General features: G+C 41.7%; 1 protein-coding gene across 1 annotated transcript; it reads left to right on the forward strand.

Annotated features, from left to right (window-relative positions):
• Positions 1 to 1584: 1584 nt before the first annotated feature.
• Positions 1585 to 16403, forward strand: LOC309403748 (meprin A subunit alpha-like; the record flags this gene model as incomplete). Its single annotated transcript, XM_081997995.1, has 14 exons — positions 1585 to 1611; positions 2429 to 2453; positions 2552 to 2605; positions 3412 to 3452; positions 3563 to 3641; positions 3906 to 4023; positions 5487 to 5662; positions 8622 to 8843; positions 9815 to 9964; positions 12845 to 13060; positions 13959 to 14417; positions 14928 to 15101; positions 15692 to 15899; positions 16256 to 16403. 14 exons carry the CDS (start codon positions 1585 to 1587, stop codon positions 16401 to 16403), a joined length of 2097 nt encoding a protein of 698 aa, XP_081854121.1.
• Between the last annotated feature and the right edge of the window lie 1830 nt (positions 16404 to 18233).

The following is an 18233-nucleotide window of genomic DNA, read 5'->3' on the forward strand; positions in this document are numbered from 1 at the left end:
AATAAAAACAAATCTAAAAACACCTTCCCCCCACCCATTCCTTCTTCCCAGGCTCAACTCCACTCCTGACTTCTCTACCTCTTCCTCCCAAACAGCCCAGGGGGATGGGGAATGGGGCTTGCAGTCAGTTCATTATGCATGGTCTGCTGCTTCTTCCTTCTCACTCTCTTCCCTGCTCCGGTGTGGGGCCCTCCCAGGGTGCAGGTGGAGATCTGCTCCCCTGTGGAGCTCCATGGCCCCAGGGGCACAGCCGGCCTCCCCGTGGGCTTCCCCAGGGACTGCCGGGGAACCTCTGCTCCGGCGCCTGGAGCCCTCCTGCCCCTCCTGCTCTGGGCTGGGGGCTGCGGGGCTGTTCTCCCCCATGTTCTCACTCCTCTCTCCCAGCTGCTGTTGCTCAGCAGTTTTTCCCCTTTCTTAAATATGTTATCACAGAATGCTATTAATGTCGCTGGTGGGCTCAGCTTTGGCCAACAGCAGGTCCATCTTAGAACTGGCCGAAACAGGCTCTGTCCAACATGGGGCAACTTCTGGTGTCTTCTCACAGAGTAGAGAAGACTGTAGCCCCCCTGCTACCAAAACCTTACCACATGAACTGAATACAGGATGCATCTGGGGATGCATACGTTGTGCAAAGTGCTAAATGTATATATTAAATTGCATTAGTATCGCATGAGATGTCTGCATAGCCATTGTCCTCTACGAACTCAAAGGTATGCCCACGGAATGACTTATCTTTAGACATCCTCTTTAGTTTCTTGGGTAGTTTTTAAGTTAAGGGGACTAAAAACCAAGTGTTTTTTCAGATTACTCTGACTTTGCTTAGGTTTTTTGTTCCTTTCTCACATCCACTGCTACACATTTGCACATCATGGACTTTTACTCTCTTTGCTTGTATGTGAAAAAAGCCTTTACATGACGTGTCTTGAGTCATGTTTCTCTTTACTAGTAGTGTGTCCTGTTCTGCTTAAGCATTGGTGTCCTTCGAAATAATAGTTCAGAAAAGCAAGTGTTGAAGAAGACCCACATATGCTAGGTGAAAGCCACCCTCTGGGGCCCTTCTTCTCAAAAGAGAAATGATCTCTGTACTTATTCCTCTGCAATGTGATCTCATACAAATGGCTTCCTACTTTGACCTGTTTGGAGGAAAATACGTTGCTTAGGTTGGAGGACTGACTCTTCTCTAGGACAAGGTAGTCACTGTACACAGGCACATTTCCTACTCAAAACCTACTTGCATTTGAGGCTTCTTCACACTGAAATCCAGCAACTCCCACCAACACTGCTGGGAAGCAGTGTGTGAAGCACCTCCAGAGCACTTTTTCTTCTCTTCCTACTCAAGCCCTCTGTGTTGTGCCTTTTCCTACCTGATTGCTGAACATAGAGGTGGACATCCTCACCTTTATCACTTGTAATTTCAGATGTGAAATGAGGGGCCAGGATGGAACTGCCTAAGCTTAAGGCACTGTGACACTCCAGGGCACATGGGACATTTGCAAGGGGATAACAGTTATGAAGCAGGACCTGTGGGAGATCTAGAGCTTTCTGGAGCCTCAGCTCAGTTAGCCCATGTGCCCTCCTTGACCCATGTTCCGCAAGAAGGAAGACAGCAAAGTACAGAACAAGAGTTTGTCATCTGAAACCCACCAGAAAAGAAAGGAGCATCAAGCTGGAAGGCCAAGCATCTACTGATGTACATGACCATGTCTGGAGGCAAAGGGTGGCACATTGTGCATTGGGGCATCAGCCCTGGGATGGGATCAGCTGGGGGAAAACACTGTCAGGGCATTTATAATCACATCTCTTTTATCTCTAACTTTTACAATGTGATGTTAATAATTAATTGAAAACAGCACCGGGCCAAATTCTAATGTCCCTGGAGTGCTATAAACCCAGAATAATTCTGCTTAAGCATGTGGCTTTCCTCCTGTGCAGTCAAGATTGTAATGCTGACAGATAACAAGCACAGTGGAAGGAGTCAGCAACTTTGGGCCAGACTGAGATCTTCGTACACAAGTCTGGGTAGGCCTTTCACCAGCTGCATTGAAGACAAGGAGTTATCACATTCCTCTCTGTAACATTCCTCCAAAGCGGACTTAGGTAATTGATAACAACAATGCCATCATGAGCCATTTAGGAAGAAAATCTTGCTGTTATAATAATGTTACAAAGGTGGAAAGTTCGAAGCTGGTTGACTGACGTTCTGTGGAGAGCTCAGCAGCATGCCCTATATATTGCGAGAGATGAGAGGGACCAGCTTCTTTTTCCATTGCAAAAATGGGTGCCAGCATCTTCCCGCTTTGCCTAGCGCTTCTGTTACGTTATGTGTATGGTACTCCAGTCTCTGTAAGTAGAAACCTGATTTCTACAGGCTCCTCTCAGTCCAGAGACATCTTATACCTCACACTGGTTGTATTTTATTCTCTTTCAGATGGGGCACCTCTCCAGTGAAGCTGGTAAGTGCTCTGTAAACTCTTTTGAGTTTTGAAGCATCTTCTTTTGCTTGCTGTGTGCCACTGCATCTGAACACATGATGTTTTTTCCTGCCTTGCAGCAGCAGATGCTGATGTTGGTGAGATAATCAAAGACATTCCAGACATAAACTTAGGTGAGTTCATGTCTAAGTTCTCATAAGTCTTGAAAAATTGTGAGCAAAATGCTTAATTTTCAGTATTGTGACTGATGGTCAGGTAGTTCATAGTAGCAAGAGAAATATAATTAAGTGAGCTCTGAATTACCTTCCTCTGGCTATGACACATGAATCCATCCTAGGACCGTAACCCTGTGTAAACAAGGGATGCATATGTCTCTCACTTCTGAAGTTTGGACAGACCCACGGTGCTAAGGCAGTAACATGCTCTATCAATTGGAAAGGCTCTGGAGTCTCACCAGCATTTTCCCCCTCCATCTCTATATGATTTTTTTTTTAAGTTTCACAAAGTGGAAAATAGCTTAGATGTTTATTTAGCTTCTGTATAAGTGGTAAGGAATGCAAATTTCCATGTATCCTTTGATGGTGCACTGTACAACATTCTTCCTGATGTATTACTCAGTATTACTATATTCTCTAGAGCATTGTCTCATTGTGTGACTTGCCACTGCCTGATAGCAAGCAAGAGGTTATCAAACTAGACACGGATAATAGTGGCCACCAGATTTACGCCACCAAAAATACAGACATTGCTAAGTAGTAAATATTGAGTACAAACTACTGTTACTTTTAGGCTTGTCCCTATATTTCAGTGTAAGGAAGCTTGTCTTTTGTTATTTTTCTGTAAATGCCTGAGGATATTAACCTTGTATAAGCAGGCTCAATATGGTTTATGAGGTGAAATACATTTGATATTTGATATTTCATTTATTATGAATAATAATATTTGATATTTCATTATCTTTCATAAAATTGCTTTTTAGCTGCTGGACTGGATCTCTTTCAGGGTGATATCTCGCTCCCTGTAAGTAGTTCAAAACTTTGTATCTATCAGTTGTCCTAACTGTAATTTTGGTACAAATCAGCACATCTCCCCAAAAAAGAGGCATCACCAGCTGTTAATTCCGTTTTCAGCAAAATCAGCGAAATGCCCTAAGAAATGAGACCTACAGATGGAAGTTCCCCATCCCCTATATTCTGGGTGATAACCTAGGTAATGCAGATACTTTATTTGGATTTTAGCTCCAATCCTTATTTGCCTTTTTGGTTCTATCACATTAAAATTCACTAATAACTAGATTGCTCCTTTATATCAAAACCATCTTCTTCTTCTACAGCTTTCATAACAAAACACAATTTAATCAAATTCAATAATTTTTCTTTCCAATCGTTTTTATTTTGGTCCCATGCATATATCTGTGTGCATACCTTACATCTGCAGTGTATTAAATGTGCTTTCCTGATGTATGTTTTCCAGATCTGAATGCCAAAGGAGTCATTCTCCAGGCATTTGAAATATTTCGTCTTAAGTCTTGCATTGATTTCAAGCCGTATGAAGGAGAGAGAACCTACATATTCTTTAGAAAAGAAAGCGGGTAAGGGTTATATCAAGTCCTGTTTAGCTTTGCTGTGTAGAATCAGCTGGAAATTCATTCCATCTGACTACAGCAGTCTAAAAGTTTAGTCCGTCTAAAAGTTTGTTGTCAGCAGAGAAAAAGAGGCCACTGAGAAAGCAACCTATCTTACCTTCTTAGACACAGAGCTTGGAAGCGGTTGCCTCCCTCTGCTGACTGCAGAGGATGTTCAGGTGATGAACGCAGAATGGGCATCTGACGTTTGGATGGTTACTCTTTGAGGAGGCGAATCCCAGAAAGTGCAAGCACTTTCCTACTTAGAGTTGTTTGCCGTTTCAGCAGTGGATGAAACGACCCCCATGTACATCCTCTTAACTTACCAAGAATGCAAATAGCCAGAATTTACATTTTGACATCTTTGAAAGACAGGTCAAAAAAAGCTGTGGCAAGCCAGTTTATTGTAATATTGCTATTATTTTGACATGGCTCTTCTTTAATTAAAGGTTCTCTCAAACTCTGAAAGGTTTTTATACTCAGATTCAGGTTTTCAGGAACTGGAAAGATTTATTTTATTTCCCACATCTAAACATGTTTTGAAAGAACATCTAGAAAAGCACAAAAATCTTCCCACTGTATCAGCTGTGAGTATTGCATAAAGGCCTATAGTAGATTTTTGACAAGTTGGTACTGAAGAGTCTGGTACTGGAAACTCCCTGGTAGCAGCTATTTAAGAGATCATAGGCTCAAGCTCTTTGTTTTCAGTACCCACGATAGTGTATTCAGAGCTTCTTCAACAAACTTGACCCGACACTGCTTTGTCATGTGTAGAAGAAGCTACAGTCCAAGCACTTGCTCTTTAGCAGTTGCCTCTCTCATCACCCTCAGGGTACCCCAAAAAGTTCCCAGTGAATTGGCTGGGGAGATCCTTTCCTCCTCAGTCACGATTAGCTTCTGCTGAGTCACGGATGAGGGACTGGGCCCTCAAAGAAAAATGTAATTTCACACCTATGGCCAATACATTGCATTGTTACTGTTAAAAAGGACCAAATGCTACTGTTCTAAATTCTCCCAGAGCCTTTCTCTAGTCCAAGTGATTGCAAAAAAAGCTCAGTCTGTCTCGACAAGTTTACTGTTTCTGTGTGTGTATTATGTTTCTTGGCACCTTTCTTGGCAAAATAGCAGCTGATATAGGACTAAACTTCCGTGGATCTCAAAAATCGGAGGTGAGCTTATCTAACATGGAGGATGTGTGAAGAGCTGGCCTCATGCAAGTGATAGCGAGTATGTGTTCAAGGCTGTTTGCTTTCAGAGCAGAGTATCTGTAGAGTATCAAGGCACTTGGTCAGCACGTAAATAATGATTTGTTACTCCTTTTACATATAAATATGTTTTGATATTACTTTAAATCCACTGAGCAGACTGAGAACTTAAATACAGAGGAGAAAAATCTACTTAACAGACAGTAAGATCTCTCGCTTTCTCAGGTGTTGGTCCATGGTGGGAGACCTGCAGACTGGGCAGAACCTCTCTATTGGGGTAGGGTGTGACTACAGAGCAATTGTGGAACATGAGCTCCTGCATGCTTTGGGATTTTACCATGAGCAGTCAAGGATGGACCGGGATGACTATGTGACCATCTGGTGGGATCAAATTATTACAGGTGGGTTTTGACCTTCAGGTCAGATTTTGTAAAGTGCAGACTCATCAGTATCTTATTTTCCCTCTTAGATTTTAAGATGTTCTTAAAGATAGGATTTTAGAAACACTGGGCCACACCTGAGACAACTGTAAATCAATCTGTAGATGTAGCAGAATTTGGTACAACTTCTCTTTATTTCCTCTTGGCCCCAGGACTGGTCTGCTCTGATTTTGGACAAATCACTTTCCCTTTCTAAGAGTCTGTTTTCTCATGCTGTGTAATGCAAATTGTAAACTTACTGGGATGGTGTGTTGGGATCCCAACTTGTCCTAAGCTTTGAGGTAGTTCTTTCTTAATGAAAGGTCCTCTTAATATCTGAAAAGTTTTTTTCCTCAGACATTCAGGTTTTCCTGGAACTGGAAAGATTTACTTTGTACATAAAGAAGCCTCAAAGTGATTAGATCAGACAGAACACATAAAATAAGGCTCTACCCTGCTCTTCCCTTCCTAGTGAGTCTCTACAGGTTCTTGACTTCACGTTTGGTTTCACCAGATCCAGTGGCTTTATGAGTTTCAGCAAGCTCTCCACAGTCCCCTTGGTCCCTAAACAGTTTCTCCTGCTGTGTCCTGTCGGGTCTGGTTCCATACTACTTAATGATCATGTATTTGAAGAAGAGTGAATGAGAGTCTATAACAAGTTCTGAAAGCCATGCTCACAAAGACTAAACTCTTGTTCCCGGTGGTCGTGCTTTGCGGTGCCAGTGATGGTGCCAATGCAGCAAAGTTGCCCTGCCATTGCTCATGCTCTGTGCGGACAAATGGATCACTTCAGTCTCCAGGGTTATGCACTCACCATCTTTGCGAATAAATGAAAAATACGTGCGAAAGAGTCATCAGAAAGGCACAAGATTCAGGGAATGCTGTGTTCTCTTTTGGATAGATAAGAACTGCTGGTACAAGCAATTTCTGCTCACCTCTAAAAGCAGTATCTGATATTTTGAATTGCTCCAAGTTGAACGGTCATGTGCATTACTACTTGCCTCTACGCTGTAATGGCAGTGTCTTTTGGGGTGGCTGAGCAGTAGATGAGATGTGGATATTGATTTTGCAGACCATTATTATTATTGTTAGAAACAGCACTAAAAACAATTCACCTTATTACTAGCTTGGTCTTATTTTGAATCATGGTAATGAAGATGATGATAATGTTAATAGTATCTAGACTCTGACTTTTGGGTCCCTTTTTGCTGTGCCCTGTAACTAACCAACTCCAAAGCACAAAATTTTACAATGTACTTATAACGCACTATTGTGAGCTCCATGATGTAGAGAGGTATGGAAAAACTTGACAAAACAGTGTTAATTCACTGTGCTTTTTTTTTTTATTTTTTCCCCTCCAAAAAATGTACCATTGAATCCTCTCAACTTATCTGTGGTGTTTTCAATAGCCACAAATTTGGAACACCTAAAAAATTACACAGATGATGGACTTTATTGTGACACTGTTCTGAATGGAGTCCTGGGCCTGGTCTGATATCACTACAGTCAGTTCTTATATTCTGTACGTTTCTATCCGTACTATGAAATGCCATGTTCCAATTAGGAAAATTCATTAAGTAGAAAACTTCTACTGAAGCCATCTGAAAGATGCCTGCTCCTCTAAAAGGAATTCAGACTGATATGCTTGTGTTCTCTGTGTGCGTGTGCGTGTGCACACACGTCTGTTCCTCTATGAGTGATCTGCAATTCCAAATTTGATAGCGTGGTACCAGTTTTTGCCACAATGCATTTTCATAAACTGCAATGCAGATAGCCAGCTGGTGAAAGAAGAAATCCCCTGTTCGTGTTGCTGCTGACAGAAAAGCTAACAGCCCTATTAAACTTCAGAGAAAACACACAAGACTGCCTAATGAACTAGCCTCCTCGCAGTATGGTTTATTTCTTTTAAAAACAAGTAGAAGTTACCCTTTGCCTGGTAATGATGTTACACATCATTACACATGCCTGTGTCCTGCCGAGGTTTCGTCCCCAGCTATAAAAAGTGATATCACTTAATTAACAAGATTCTCACCCTTTTTTATAAAAGGTGCAGTTCAAGTATCTATAAGAAAACAATCCCAAGCTCTTATACAATCTCAGGCCTTGGACTGAAGACCTTTGCACCCAGAACAGACTTGCAGAAGGGAAGGGCAGCATTTACACAGATAAGCTGTAATTATCCACCAAGCGCAGTCATGTGCTGTTTCTTCTTGGAGAGACAATGCCAAATATTCTGAAAATATTTGCAGTTGGAAATGCTGTCAATCTCTCTTTATTTCCATATTTTCCTCTGGCTTCCTCTCTCTGCTCTAGCAGGCAGCTTCATAATGAAAAACTTTCTCTAAGAAACCGTGAGAAACATGCTTCCAATAGACATTTCAATAGAAATATCATAGCAATATTATCAATCTAGGGTAAAAATGTCTTTTTTTTCCCACCAGATTCCTAATGTATTCTTTGCTTAAAAGAAGAACAGTCCCTGGAGGCACTCAAGGACTGTCATACCTGTCCCCTTAATGAGTGGAGGGCTCCAGGGCCTCTCCTTGTCCATATATGATCAAATATCCTGGGAAACTTTTGCATCAATTTTCACAGGCTCTGGAACAGAGTACATTAATCCTTAAATTTAATCCTTCAGGATGCTTACTCCTAGACCATCTAATCTGACCTCTTACATATCCCATTCTTTACAGCTCATTGATATTTGATTTTGAACTTACTGAAGTCACATGTGAGGGCACAGAACCGCAATCTAAAGAGACTGCTTTGTTGTCCAAATTACTTCATAAACAAATCTTGCTAAATTTGAATATTTTATCATAAAATAATTGCTTTCATGTATATCAGTTCTGCCTCAGAAAACTGTATCCAAAGGGCCATGCTAAAGGCATTTCCTTTCTCATTTCTCTAAAAATTAAGCACTTTTCTGTTCTTTTACCAGGCAGAGAACATAATTTTCTGAAGTACGATGACAACTTCATCACTGATCTGAACACCCCCTATGACTATGAATCAGTGATGCACTACGCACCATTTTCATTTAACAAAAATGAAAGCATCCCCACAATCACAGCGAAGATACCAGAATTTGATAACATAATTGGACAACGTCTAGACCTCAGTGCCATTGACCTGGAAAGACTGAATCGCATGTATAACTGCAGTAAGTGATAATTTAATCGTGGCAAACTGTTTCTTTGTTTATACTTGAGCCTGGCTGGTTTACCTCCTTTATGTCTCTAAATCCACAGAAACAGTTCTCAGGTGCTCTTGAGGTGCTATGGTAGAGGGCCTGTAGTGTAGACACACAAACTGTTTATTCCCTCCTCATCCCTCTCTTTGGAGATCTGCTGCTGTCATTACTTTTGTAAAAGTTCAATTAGTCAATGAAAGTCATTCCACTCATACCTTTTCTTCCATGTTGCTCCTAGGGGTTCAGACACATGGTTGTGTTCTGCTAGTGTGTGAGCAGCTTCACTGTGCTTTTATGAGGTGAATGCAACTATGCTTTGTCCTCTTTTTCTGACATATGGTCTTAATTAGATTATTTTGCACCTGAGATTGGCTAAATCTAGAGTCTGACACTGCCTAGTTGGTTGCTAAGCTGGTTGAAGATGCTATCACCATGTGTGATTGTTAGTGAGAAGTTATTGTTCCCATGGATCTGTCAACAGAAGCATCCACTTGCAGTCAAACGCAGCTGAATTGGCCTAAGGTAACTGGGTGAACTTTGCTTGAAATGGATTAAACAGTGCTCATGTTCATCAAGCAGACAAGTGAGCCAATAACCTCCAGCAGAAGCATGGTTAAATGCAACACCACCACTATTCACAAAATGATTTGTCTCTCCAAGGCTTACAAGCAGGCACAAAGATAGTCACCACCAGAAGTCACTGTGCTTCAGCTGTGGGTGTTAACCTTCTGCAAAATGGTCAAATGTCGGTCAAATCTTTATGCAGGGAATCCCTCCAGGAATCAAACTTTTCTTCTTTTGAGTCTTTGGGCTCACATCTGCTGTGGGTTAAGTCTTCTCTGCATTACATCTATACTAGAGTAAAAAACCGCTCCCCTCAAAAAAAAATTAGAGCAGTTTTTTTTTACTTTGGTGGTAACCATGTGTGCATTTTTTTTCAGCTTCAACTCACACTTTTTTGGACCAGTGTTCTTTTGAATTAGAAAATATCTGCGGCATGATTCAGGGCACCAGAGATGATCTAGACTGGGTCCATCAACAGAGCAGTGTTACAGTGCAGGAAGACCACACACTTTCTGGGCGCTGTAGAGGTAACACAAAGTATTATTTCCTATGGAAAAGGAGTTAGCTGGAGTCATGGTCCCTTGTGCATGTCTGTATTTGTCTATGTGCTTTAAATATAACCCTTGAGAAAACCCAGCACTGGCTACTCTGAAAACACAAGATTAAATGACTATGTTTAAGGCACTACCCAGCAAATATCCGAGTTGTAATGTTTCTAGATGATCTAAAACACAAGATTAAATGACTATGTTTAAGGCACTACCCAGCAAATATCCGAGTTGTAATGTTTCTAGTTAAGCAAAAAGCCCTTCTTCTTTTCATGTGTCTCAGCCCTGTGAGTGAGTTTATGGCTGCACTCATGCTCTCATTAAGCTCTTTCAACATAGTGGAATGTTCTCCACACCAGCAAGATAAAAGGGGACAAAGAACAATCTTAACTGGAGGCCTTTTAAATACAACCTGGAAAAGGATTTACTGCAACTTCCAAAGTCTGAGTAAGAGTTATCTTACCCCGTGATAAGAATGAAAAAGCACTCATAGCCACTGCTGTGTTTGCAAAGCGAATGATAAGTCAAGCTTGAGGAGTGCTGGTTCCAGAGGTAGAAGAAAGTTGCAATTCATTTTATGATAGGAGCTAAGGGATAGTTTTCTTTTTCACATGGTAATTTTGCCATTTTTCAAAGGAAGAAAATCTCAAAAAGGGCGGAGTCAGCGCCAGTCACAGTCACAGAGTGCTAGCTTGCAAGTGAGAATAAAGATTAAATCCCAACAGGCAGTTCTGAAAAGCAGGGCCCTGATTTGTCATTATTTAGACAGAGAAAGCTACTACAGATGTTAAAAAAAAAAGTTACTTTTGTTGTAAATTTTGCCCAAGTATGGAGTGAAGGAATCCTGGCCTACAGCACATTCAATTGTGCTTGATTACTCTTTGATAAAGGAAAAATTTGACTTGCTGCACTCAGCTGTAGACTTTTCCCTTTATGTGACCCACCCACTGGAAAAAAGAACAGATCCTCAACCTCTTATAATGCCGGTACTTGTCAGTCAGGTCCGAGAATGCAATATAACTCAATAAAACCACCTGGCAGCTTCTGTAAGTACATGCACCTAATCCTCATCTGACTTTTTTCATTCTTTCTCGCCTTTTTTGTCCATATAGTATAACTGTAACTGAAAAAGAAATCATCTGAGTTGCTTGAGATTATCAGGTAAAAGCCAATCTGTCTGAAGTAAGCACTTATCTTGCACTTAGCTTTGCATCTAGTGACTTGATGCAAAATCAGTATTGAAGTTCTTTGAATAGTACCCCTCTGGAAAGGGGAAGGTGCCCCTGAGGATCTTCAAAGTGCCTAAATTAATTACATGGATTGGGAGTGCTTCTCCTTTTGAGACCTTCAAAGGCTCATTGACTCCATCAAGGATTTAGACATTTTTGGAGAACTGCTTCTGCAGCCATCTCAGGTGGGGGCTAATTTTAGGTTTCTGACACAGATGGATCATATTTTGCCCAAACAGTTTGACTTCTTTGGGTTTTGACTTATTACCAGCTAAACTGAAAGAGGGAAAGTACAGCCTAATGCTTAGAGAGGAGATGGCAGCCTGGCTCTGGATTTGATCCCTGCATCCCCATGCTGAACTATCCCCATGCTTCCAAGGCCATATCCTAACTGCCACAGATGCTTAATGTTGCCATTATTTGACTATTTTATCAAAAAGGAGGTAGAGCCTAGATTATCTGGGGCTTTAATACCCCAATAAGCTCAACAACAAAGTTAGGCACCTGAATGAGGCTCACAGCCCTGTTTCCTACTTGGAGCAACAATGATCATGCTTATATTTAACACACTTAAATTTAACATAAATTTAACTTATGGTGAAGTGTCATACATGTGCATAAAGCAATTAGGTATCCTTGACAAGGTTTCTATGGGTAAGAATTCAAATCATTGCTACTGTGTGGGAGGTAACGGAGAATATTCCCCTGACATGGTTAGACAGCTCAAACAGCTCCACTAACCATGCAGGAGGCTGTACTGCATTTATGCAGCTACAGTTTTGCCTGATGATGCCCCAGATGTGAGCTTGGACAAGAGTCCAAGGAAGCAGCCCCCAACAGAGGAAGCTTTCACACAATAGCTAAAAGAATTTAACTTGTTAATTTAATCATAGGCTATAATGAATACCTAAAGAGCAATGCAGTACAGATAAGATGTGACAAGTCCATGTGATACCAAGATAAGATACATGTGCAAATGGTGAATCCCTTGTAAATGTAAGAATAAAGGAGACATTTCAAATCTAAAGTAAAGAACACTTCAGAAAATGTTAGTGAGAAATTAAGCTAGAGGAGCAGGAATTCTTAACTAATTTCCGCAAACTGTGAATCTGAGTTTCGAAAAGTCTTTGGGCAAGCTGTAAATAAGAGCTTCTTCAGGTTCAAGGTCACGAGAGTGCTAGTTCTGTGTCCAACTCTTTTTTTATTATCTTCATCACTGATAAGAAATTATCTTACTCTTTACAAGGTAATATAGTATATGACCTCTAAGATTGCATCTTTAGATTATCTTCAGTATAAATCAAGTAAAAAATATATTTACTAGTTACTTGCAGTTAGCACTGAATCCTCTGTCTCATATCTCTGACATCCCTGAGGCATCCAACTTCCAACTAGACTGACTAATGAAAAATTGACATAAGCTGCTAGCAATGAGTTCCATGTATATGCAAAACTGCTAGTCCTGTTCTTATCCTGGTCTGTCTTGGATGGTTATCATATACCATTTCCCCTACAATTCATGTTAAGTACTACACTTATGTCTACTAAAATAGTTGAAATGATAAATTTACACCATGCAGCTAGCAGGAAATCTAGGAAGAGACAGTGACACTCTACACTTTCTTCACAGATGCTGGCTATTTCATGTACTTCAACACCAGCTCTGGCAAGGCTGATGAGGTGGCAGTCCTAGAGTCTCGAATCCTTTATCCAAAGAGAACTCAGCAGTGCCTCCAGTTCTTCTATAAGATCACAGGAAGCCTTTCTGACAAGCTGATCATTTGGCTTAAAGAGGATGATGGTACTGGAAATGTTCGCAGGATGAGGAAAATTCAAACCTTTCAAGGTAATTCTAGAAATATGAGGAACGTATAGAATATTAGGGGAGGAAAAGTTGTCTTACTGATACCATGAATGCAGTGGATTGGCTCAGAAATCAAAAGATTTTCCCAAAGCTACCAGAATGTCTTGCAATCCGGCTAAGAATTCTGGTATTCCGTGAGTGCATTTAGCAGTGAAACTGTGGGTTGTAATAATGTAATTTAGGTGCTCCGCAGCAGAAGTCACAATGTTCCTAATAATGTTATGTTACACTCAGTGATTGAGAGGGAACCCAGTCACTGCTGGAGATCAATTGAATAGATCTCCACTGGCTGTTAGATGATCTAACAGATGTAAATACCTATGCTCATCTGCAGTTATTAAGAATCCCGGCCTTTTTTTTATATGGCTGGACATACAAAAACATGTAATTTTGGAAATGTGAACTGAGTTCCCACTTTGGGTCATTTTTCAAAATAGGACAAATTCATCCACTGTGGCACTGTGTGTTTATGTTGTCAAAATCCAAGACCTATGATGACCTGCTTATATCAAGATGCAGCAGTTTGCAGGGATGGACAAGTCCCTGGAAAAGTGGCAGAAACAGATAATTCCAACACGTTAGGTCATTGGCTCCCATCCACTTGTTATGTCTTGGCCTTTAGCCTGTTGCCCTTTATGCCAGAGACTGCTATTCACTAATGTGTGAAGAGTTCCTAATGCAATGAGTCCAAAAGCATTTAGATGATAAGGCACTGCAAGTATATTATAATCACAATATCAACTTAAGGTCTTCAGCCTTCAGGATTCTGTGAGAGGTCCAGTTGTCTAAAAATGCAGCTGGAATGGATGGCTAGGAATAAGCTGCTTCATAATGTCCCTAATCATGCTGACAGCAATGTTTTGCTTTTCTTTTACCAAAGCGGATAATGACTATAACTGGAAAATTGCCCATGTAACCCTCAACGCTCAGAAGAAGTTCCGTTACCTCTTCCAAGGGCTAAAGGGCAACCCCAGCTCTTCATCTGGTGGGATTGCTATCGATGACGTCACACTGACAGAGACCCCCTGTCCCACAGCTGTGTGGGTCATTCGGAATTTCAGCCAAATCCTCAAAAACGCATCAAGCGATGTTATTCAAAGCCCCCGGTTTTACAGCCCTGAGGGTTATGGTTTTGGTGTAAGTTTGTTTCCCCACTCTGCAATCAGTGGCTACACTCGCATTGCCTTTCACTTGTGCAGTGGAGAGAATGATGGTGTTCTGGAGTGGCCAGCTCTGAACCGCCAAGCTATACTCACAGTGCTGGACCAGGACCCTGATGTCTTGAAAAGGATGTCCTCAAGCAAAAGCTTCACCACAAGCAAAGACCATGTTAGCTCAGGTAAGTGGCGTCTGCCTGGAGGAATGATGAAAATGAAAGCCAAGGAATCTGAGTCAGAGGACTGAGTGTAGGACTCAGAGTTGGGTAACTTTGGCTGCATTTCCCAATCTGGGACACTTCCCTGTGTATGGCTTTCCTGTGTATGACTCAGAATTCCTGTCTATGAAAGATCATCTGATGTGAAAAGTGACGCATGGAAGGTTGGTGCTATTATCAACAGTCCCTGGGATATCTGAGTTTGACTCAGAATTCTCCTAAGAGCTGGCAATTCACATTCTACCTGTGGTTTGCCCATTATGATAGGTGACCTATCACCACAGGATGCTGCAATGCCAGCAGGGTGCTGTATTCCATTACTAAATCAACAATACTTTAAGTTAGAACTGCATTTGGAGGCTCTGTTAACATGAACATACATGGTCTGAATGCACAGGGTTCACACTGTAGCTGTACTTAAGAAAAAAATACCTGAAAATATCTGTGAGATTAGTCTGCAAATTCTCTTTGCAGATGTTAACGGAACCTTACTGTGGGAGAAACCATCAATTGCTGGAAAATTTGATGCCTCGTGCAATTGCTATAGAAGTGTATCCTGGGGGTGGACTAACTTCATATCCCACAGCCAGATGAGACGGAGAAACTTCCTGAAAAATGATGACCTGATTATTTTTGCAGAATTTAATGGTAAGACCCTCTTCCTGATTCTCCTTACAAAAACAAATGGGTGATCCTTTCTATCTCTTTTCATACATTCAAGTGACTATTGCCACCTGTCTCTGAGTCATCTTCTCTTCTAATGGAGATCAACTTTTAAAAGCATTTCTGTGTCTTAGTTTCAGGTGGGTGACGTTGACTAAAGTGATTGTGCGTTCAACAGAATCTAAATGGCAATGATTTACTGAAGATTAACTTCTTAGTCACCTTTAAGCACCCTGACCAGTAGCTATGTCCATTTCTAAGCACTGAACGTACTAAAAGGCCTTCCTCGTTGTGTTTATTTTCAAACAGAAGAGCCTCACTTGGCATAATTTTTCAAAGTACAGAATACCACTGATTTACCTAACTAGTTACCATAACTTCAGTGTTACTTTCTATCTTATGCTTTAAATATACAGAACTTGCTGTGGTATGGCAAGAGCTCTGTGAAGGGCAAATGGACAAGGAGTACCCTGCAGTCCACAAAGCACCCTGTGAGCCCCTGGTATGAAGAATACTACATATAGCATCACTCACTGTTACCTGATGTCTTTCTCCTCTCTTTCCTTTTTTAAAAGATCTAAGTCACCTCAATAACACTGAAGTCCCTGTTGAACCTGAACAATCTGCCTTCATAGAAGGCCTCATTCTTGAAAGGCAGAAGAGAGCAGCCCAGGATATGGAGCCTGTTCAAGACCAGCTGCTTTATCTGCAAGACCCATGTGACCCAAACCCTTGCCAGAATGACGGAGTCTGTGTGAATGTGAAAGGGAGAGCAAGCTGCAGGTACCACAGAACTTTTCCCTGCTTGTCTTGACTTTCTTCTGAACCAAATGATGCAGCTAATAAGTATTCAGAGCTACAGACCTCAGAGTCTGAGCCACTAGGTCTTGAAGGAACAGTAGGAACAAAACACTGCAGTGACTGGTTTCTACTAGCAGCCCTAAGCGAAGGCGAAGAAACCCCATTCTGTGGTGCTTTCGGGGGACATAAACAGCCTCCAAACAAGGTGGGAATGTTGTCATGTGAACTGCTCTAATGGGAACCACCCAGCCAGGATAGTGAGTGTGAGGACCTTGAGGTGGGCCTATAGGGCAGGACAAAACTCCTGATCCATGTGAATCTGTACTTTATTTTCCCAGGTGCCCATCAGGACAAGCCTTCTTCTTTACGGGTGAGAGGTGTCAGTCAAGGCAGGTCCATGGGAACATCCTGGGAATGACAGCTGGTGGAATTGCTGGAACTATTGTCTTAACCATCGTCCTCATTTCCATGATGGCTAGAAGATAAAGAGCTGCAGGGGGATAAATCTCGGCCTGGTATTTTTACATAGTTCGTAAGACATCGGTTTTCAGTGAAAAATGATGAGTAGAGCTTGTAGAAGACCAGTAAGCATATGGATGAAATGCTCTATCAACAGATTGGCAGCAATCTATTTAATCGGTAGGACTCGGCAGTTAAAGAACATCACATAGAACTTCTGTCTGATGAAAGTTCATACACTGCTTTTCTTGTGTATTCTTTGAATGTTTCATTTCTTCATCCAATAGCAAGTGGTAGTGCTGAGAGTCCATGCATTTACTCTCAACCACAGCTCAAACTTAGATTAAATGACTGGTAGAACCTCTTGAAACACTGGAAAAAGTCACACAGAAGCACATATATTAAGATTCTAGAAATGTTCCTATAGAAATTACTGAAGAAATCTAAAGGGTCCAAATCCATAGTTATATAAATAAGTATATCAGTACTCATTTTCCATGGAGCTGTGCTGGTTTGCAAAAGCTGGTTAGCTATTACATAGAATTCATAGCAAACTACTATTATATATCTTTGGACAATTCTCTAGCAGGGAAATAATTTCACATTAAAGCTAGTTGTCTTTCTAGAAGGCCTCATCACATAAGGTTTTCAAATATTCAAGTGTGAATCTATTCTCAAGGGCTCTAACAGTTTCCACACTTGAAACCTTGTTACTCAGGTTTCCTCCAGAAGCAGTTTCTTCTTGTCTGCATATCAGAACAGAAGGAGTTCAGAATGCAAATGGTAAATAATTGCAGAGGGTGAAGCTACCTTTCTATTTATCAGGTACCTGTCACAAGCGTTGTCAGCCAAGGGAAAATGCACTCTCATGGCAGCAAGTTGTGCACAGGGAGCTGTTTTTCACTTGTTTTTACACTGGGATTCATCCTGGTGCTCACACCAGTCCTGTGAGTAGGGATAAACCATTTAATTAAGGCATTATCAACAAGTTAATGCTTTGTCCCTAGAGTAAAAGGACACCAGGAATAAGACTGCACGTTGCCACCATTCACTCCAATAACATGTGTAGGCTCTGACACTGTTCAGTTTACTTGTGTAGACAGAGCCCATGTCTTCACCCCCTGCCAAACCACATGCTGACTCCTCGCTGCTAGGGGCATTTGTGATGGCGTCCAGTCACAGAGGATGTCCCAGCACATGATACGGGGTGCACTTGGGCCCTGCTTGATGCTCTGGCTCCCTGCTGAAACCTGGGAATAAAAGTCTGTCCCTAGCCCCAAGAGAAGGGGATGGAGCTGCTTTCCTCCAGGAAAGAGGAAACCCCTGTCCAATCCACGTCCAGGACATCAGGGCCTTGCTGGGATCTGCTAGTTGCTGCTTCATGTTCTGCTGGGTCTGGGGCCTTCTGGAAGGAGGCAGTTGGGTTTGCCAGTGCTGCTGGTGGCTGGGCCTGGGGATTTCTTATTCCCACATCAGGAATATGTTTTTTCCCTGCTCTCATGCATCTTCAGAGCCTGTGGGCAGCAGAATGTGATGGTTGGGAAAGACAAGAGGGACTGGCCCTGCTCCCTTTGAATGATGTTACTTTAAGCCTTTGTGCTGGGGGAGGAACCCAGCCCAGCAGCCCCTCGGCTAGACCCTAGCCCCACTAGCTCCTCGTCCTGAGAATAACAGAGTTCAGAGCATCTCACCAGTGCAGAAAAAACACCTCAAGAGTAAAGCTGCAGTCACTCCCTACAAAAGTTCCAGTATCTGCCCCTTTTCTGGGAAACTGTACACAGAGTCCATTGTCCTTGGGATCTGAAAACTGATAGTGTTAATTTTCCCAAAAGATGCCCAAAAGAACCTATTCAGAGT

Source organism: Phaethon aethereus (genome assembly GCF_964289735.1).
Source record: "Phaethon aethereus genome assembly, chromosome: 3".
Classification (NCBI taxonomy): Eukaryota; Metazoa; Chordata; class Aves; order Phaethontiformes; family Phaethontidae; genus Phaethon; species Phaethon aethereus.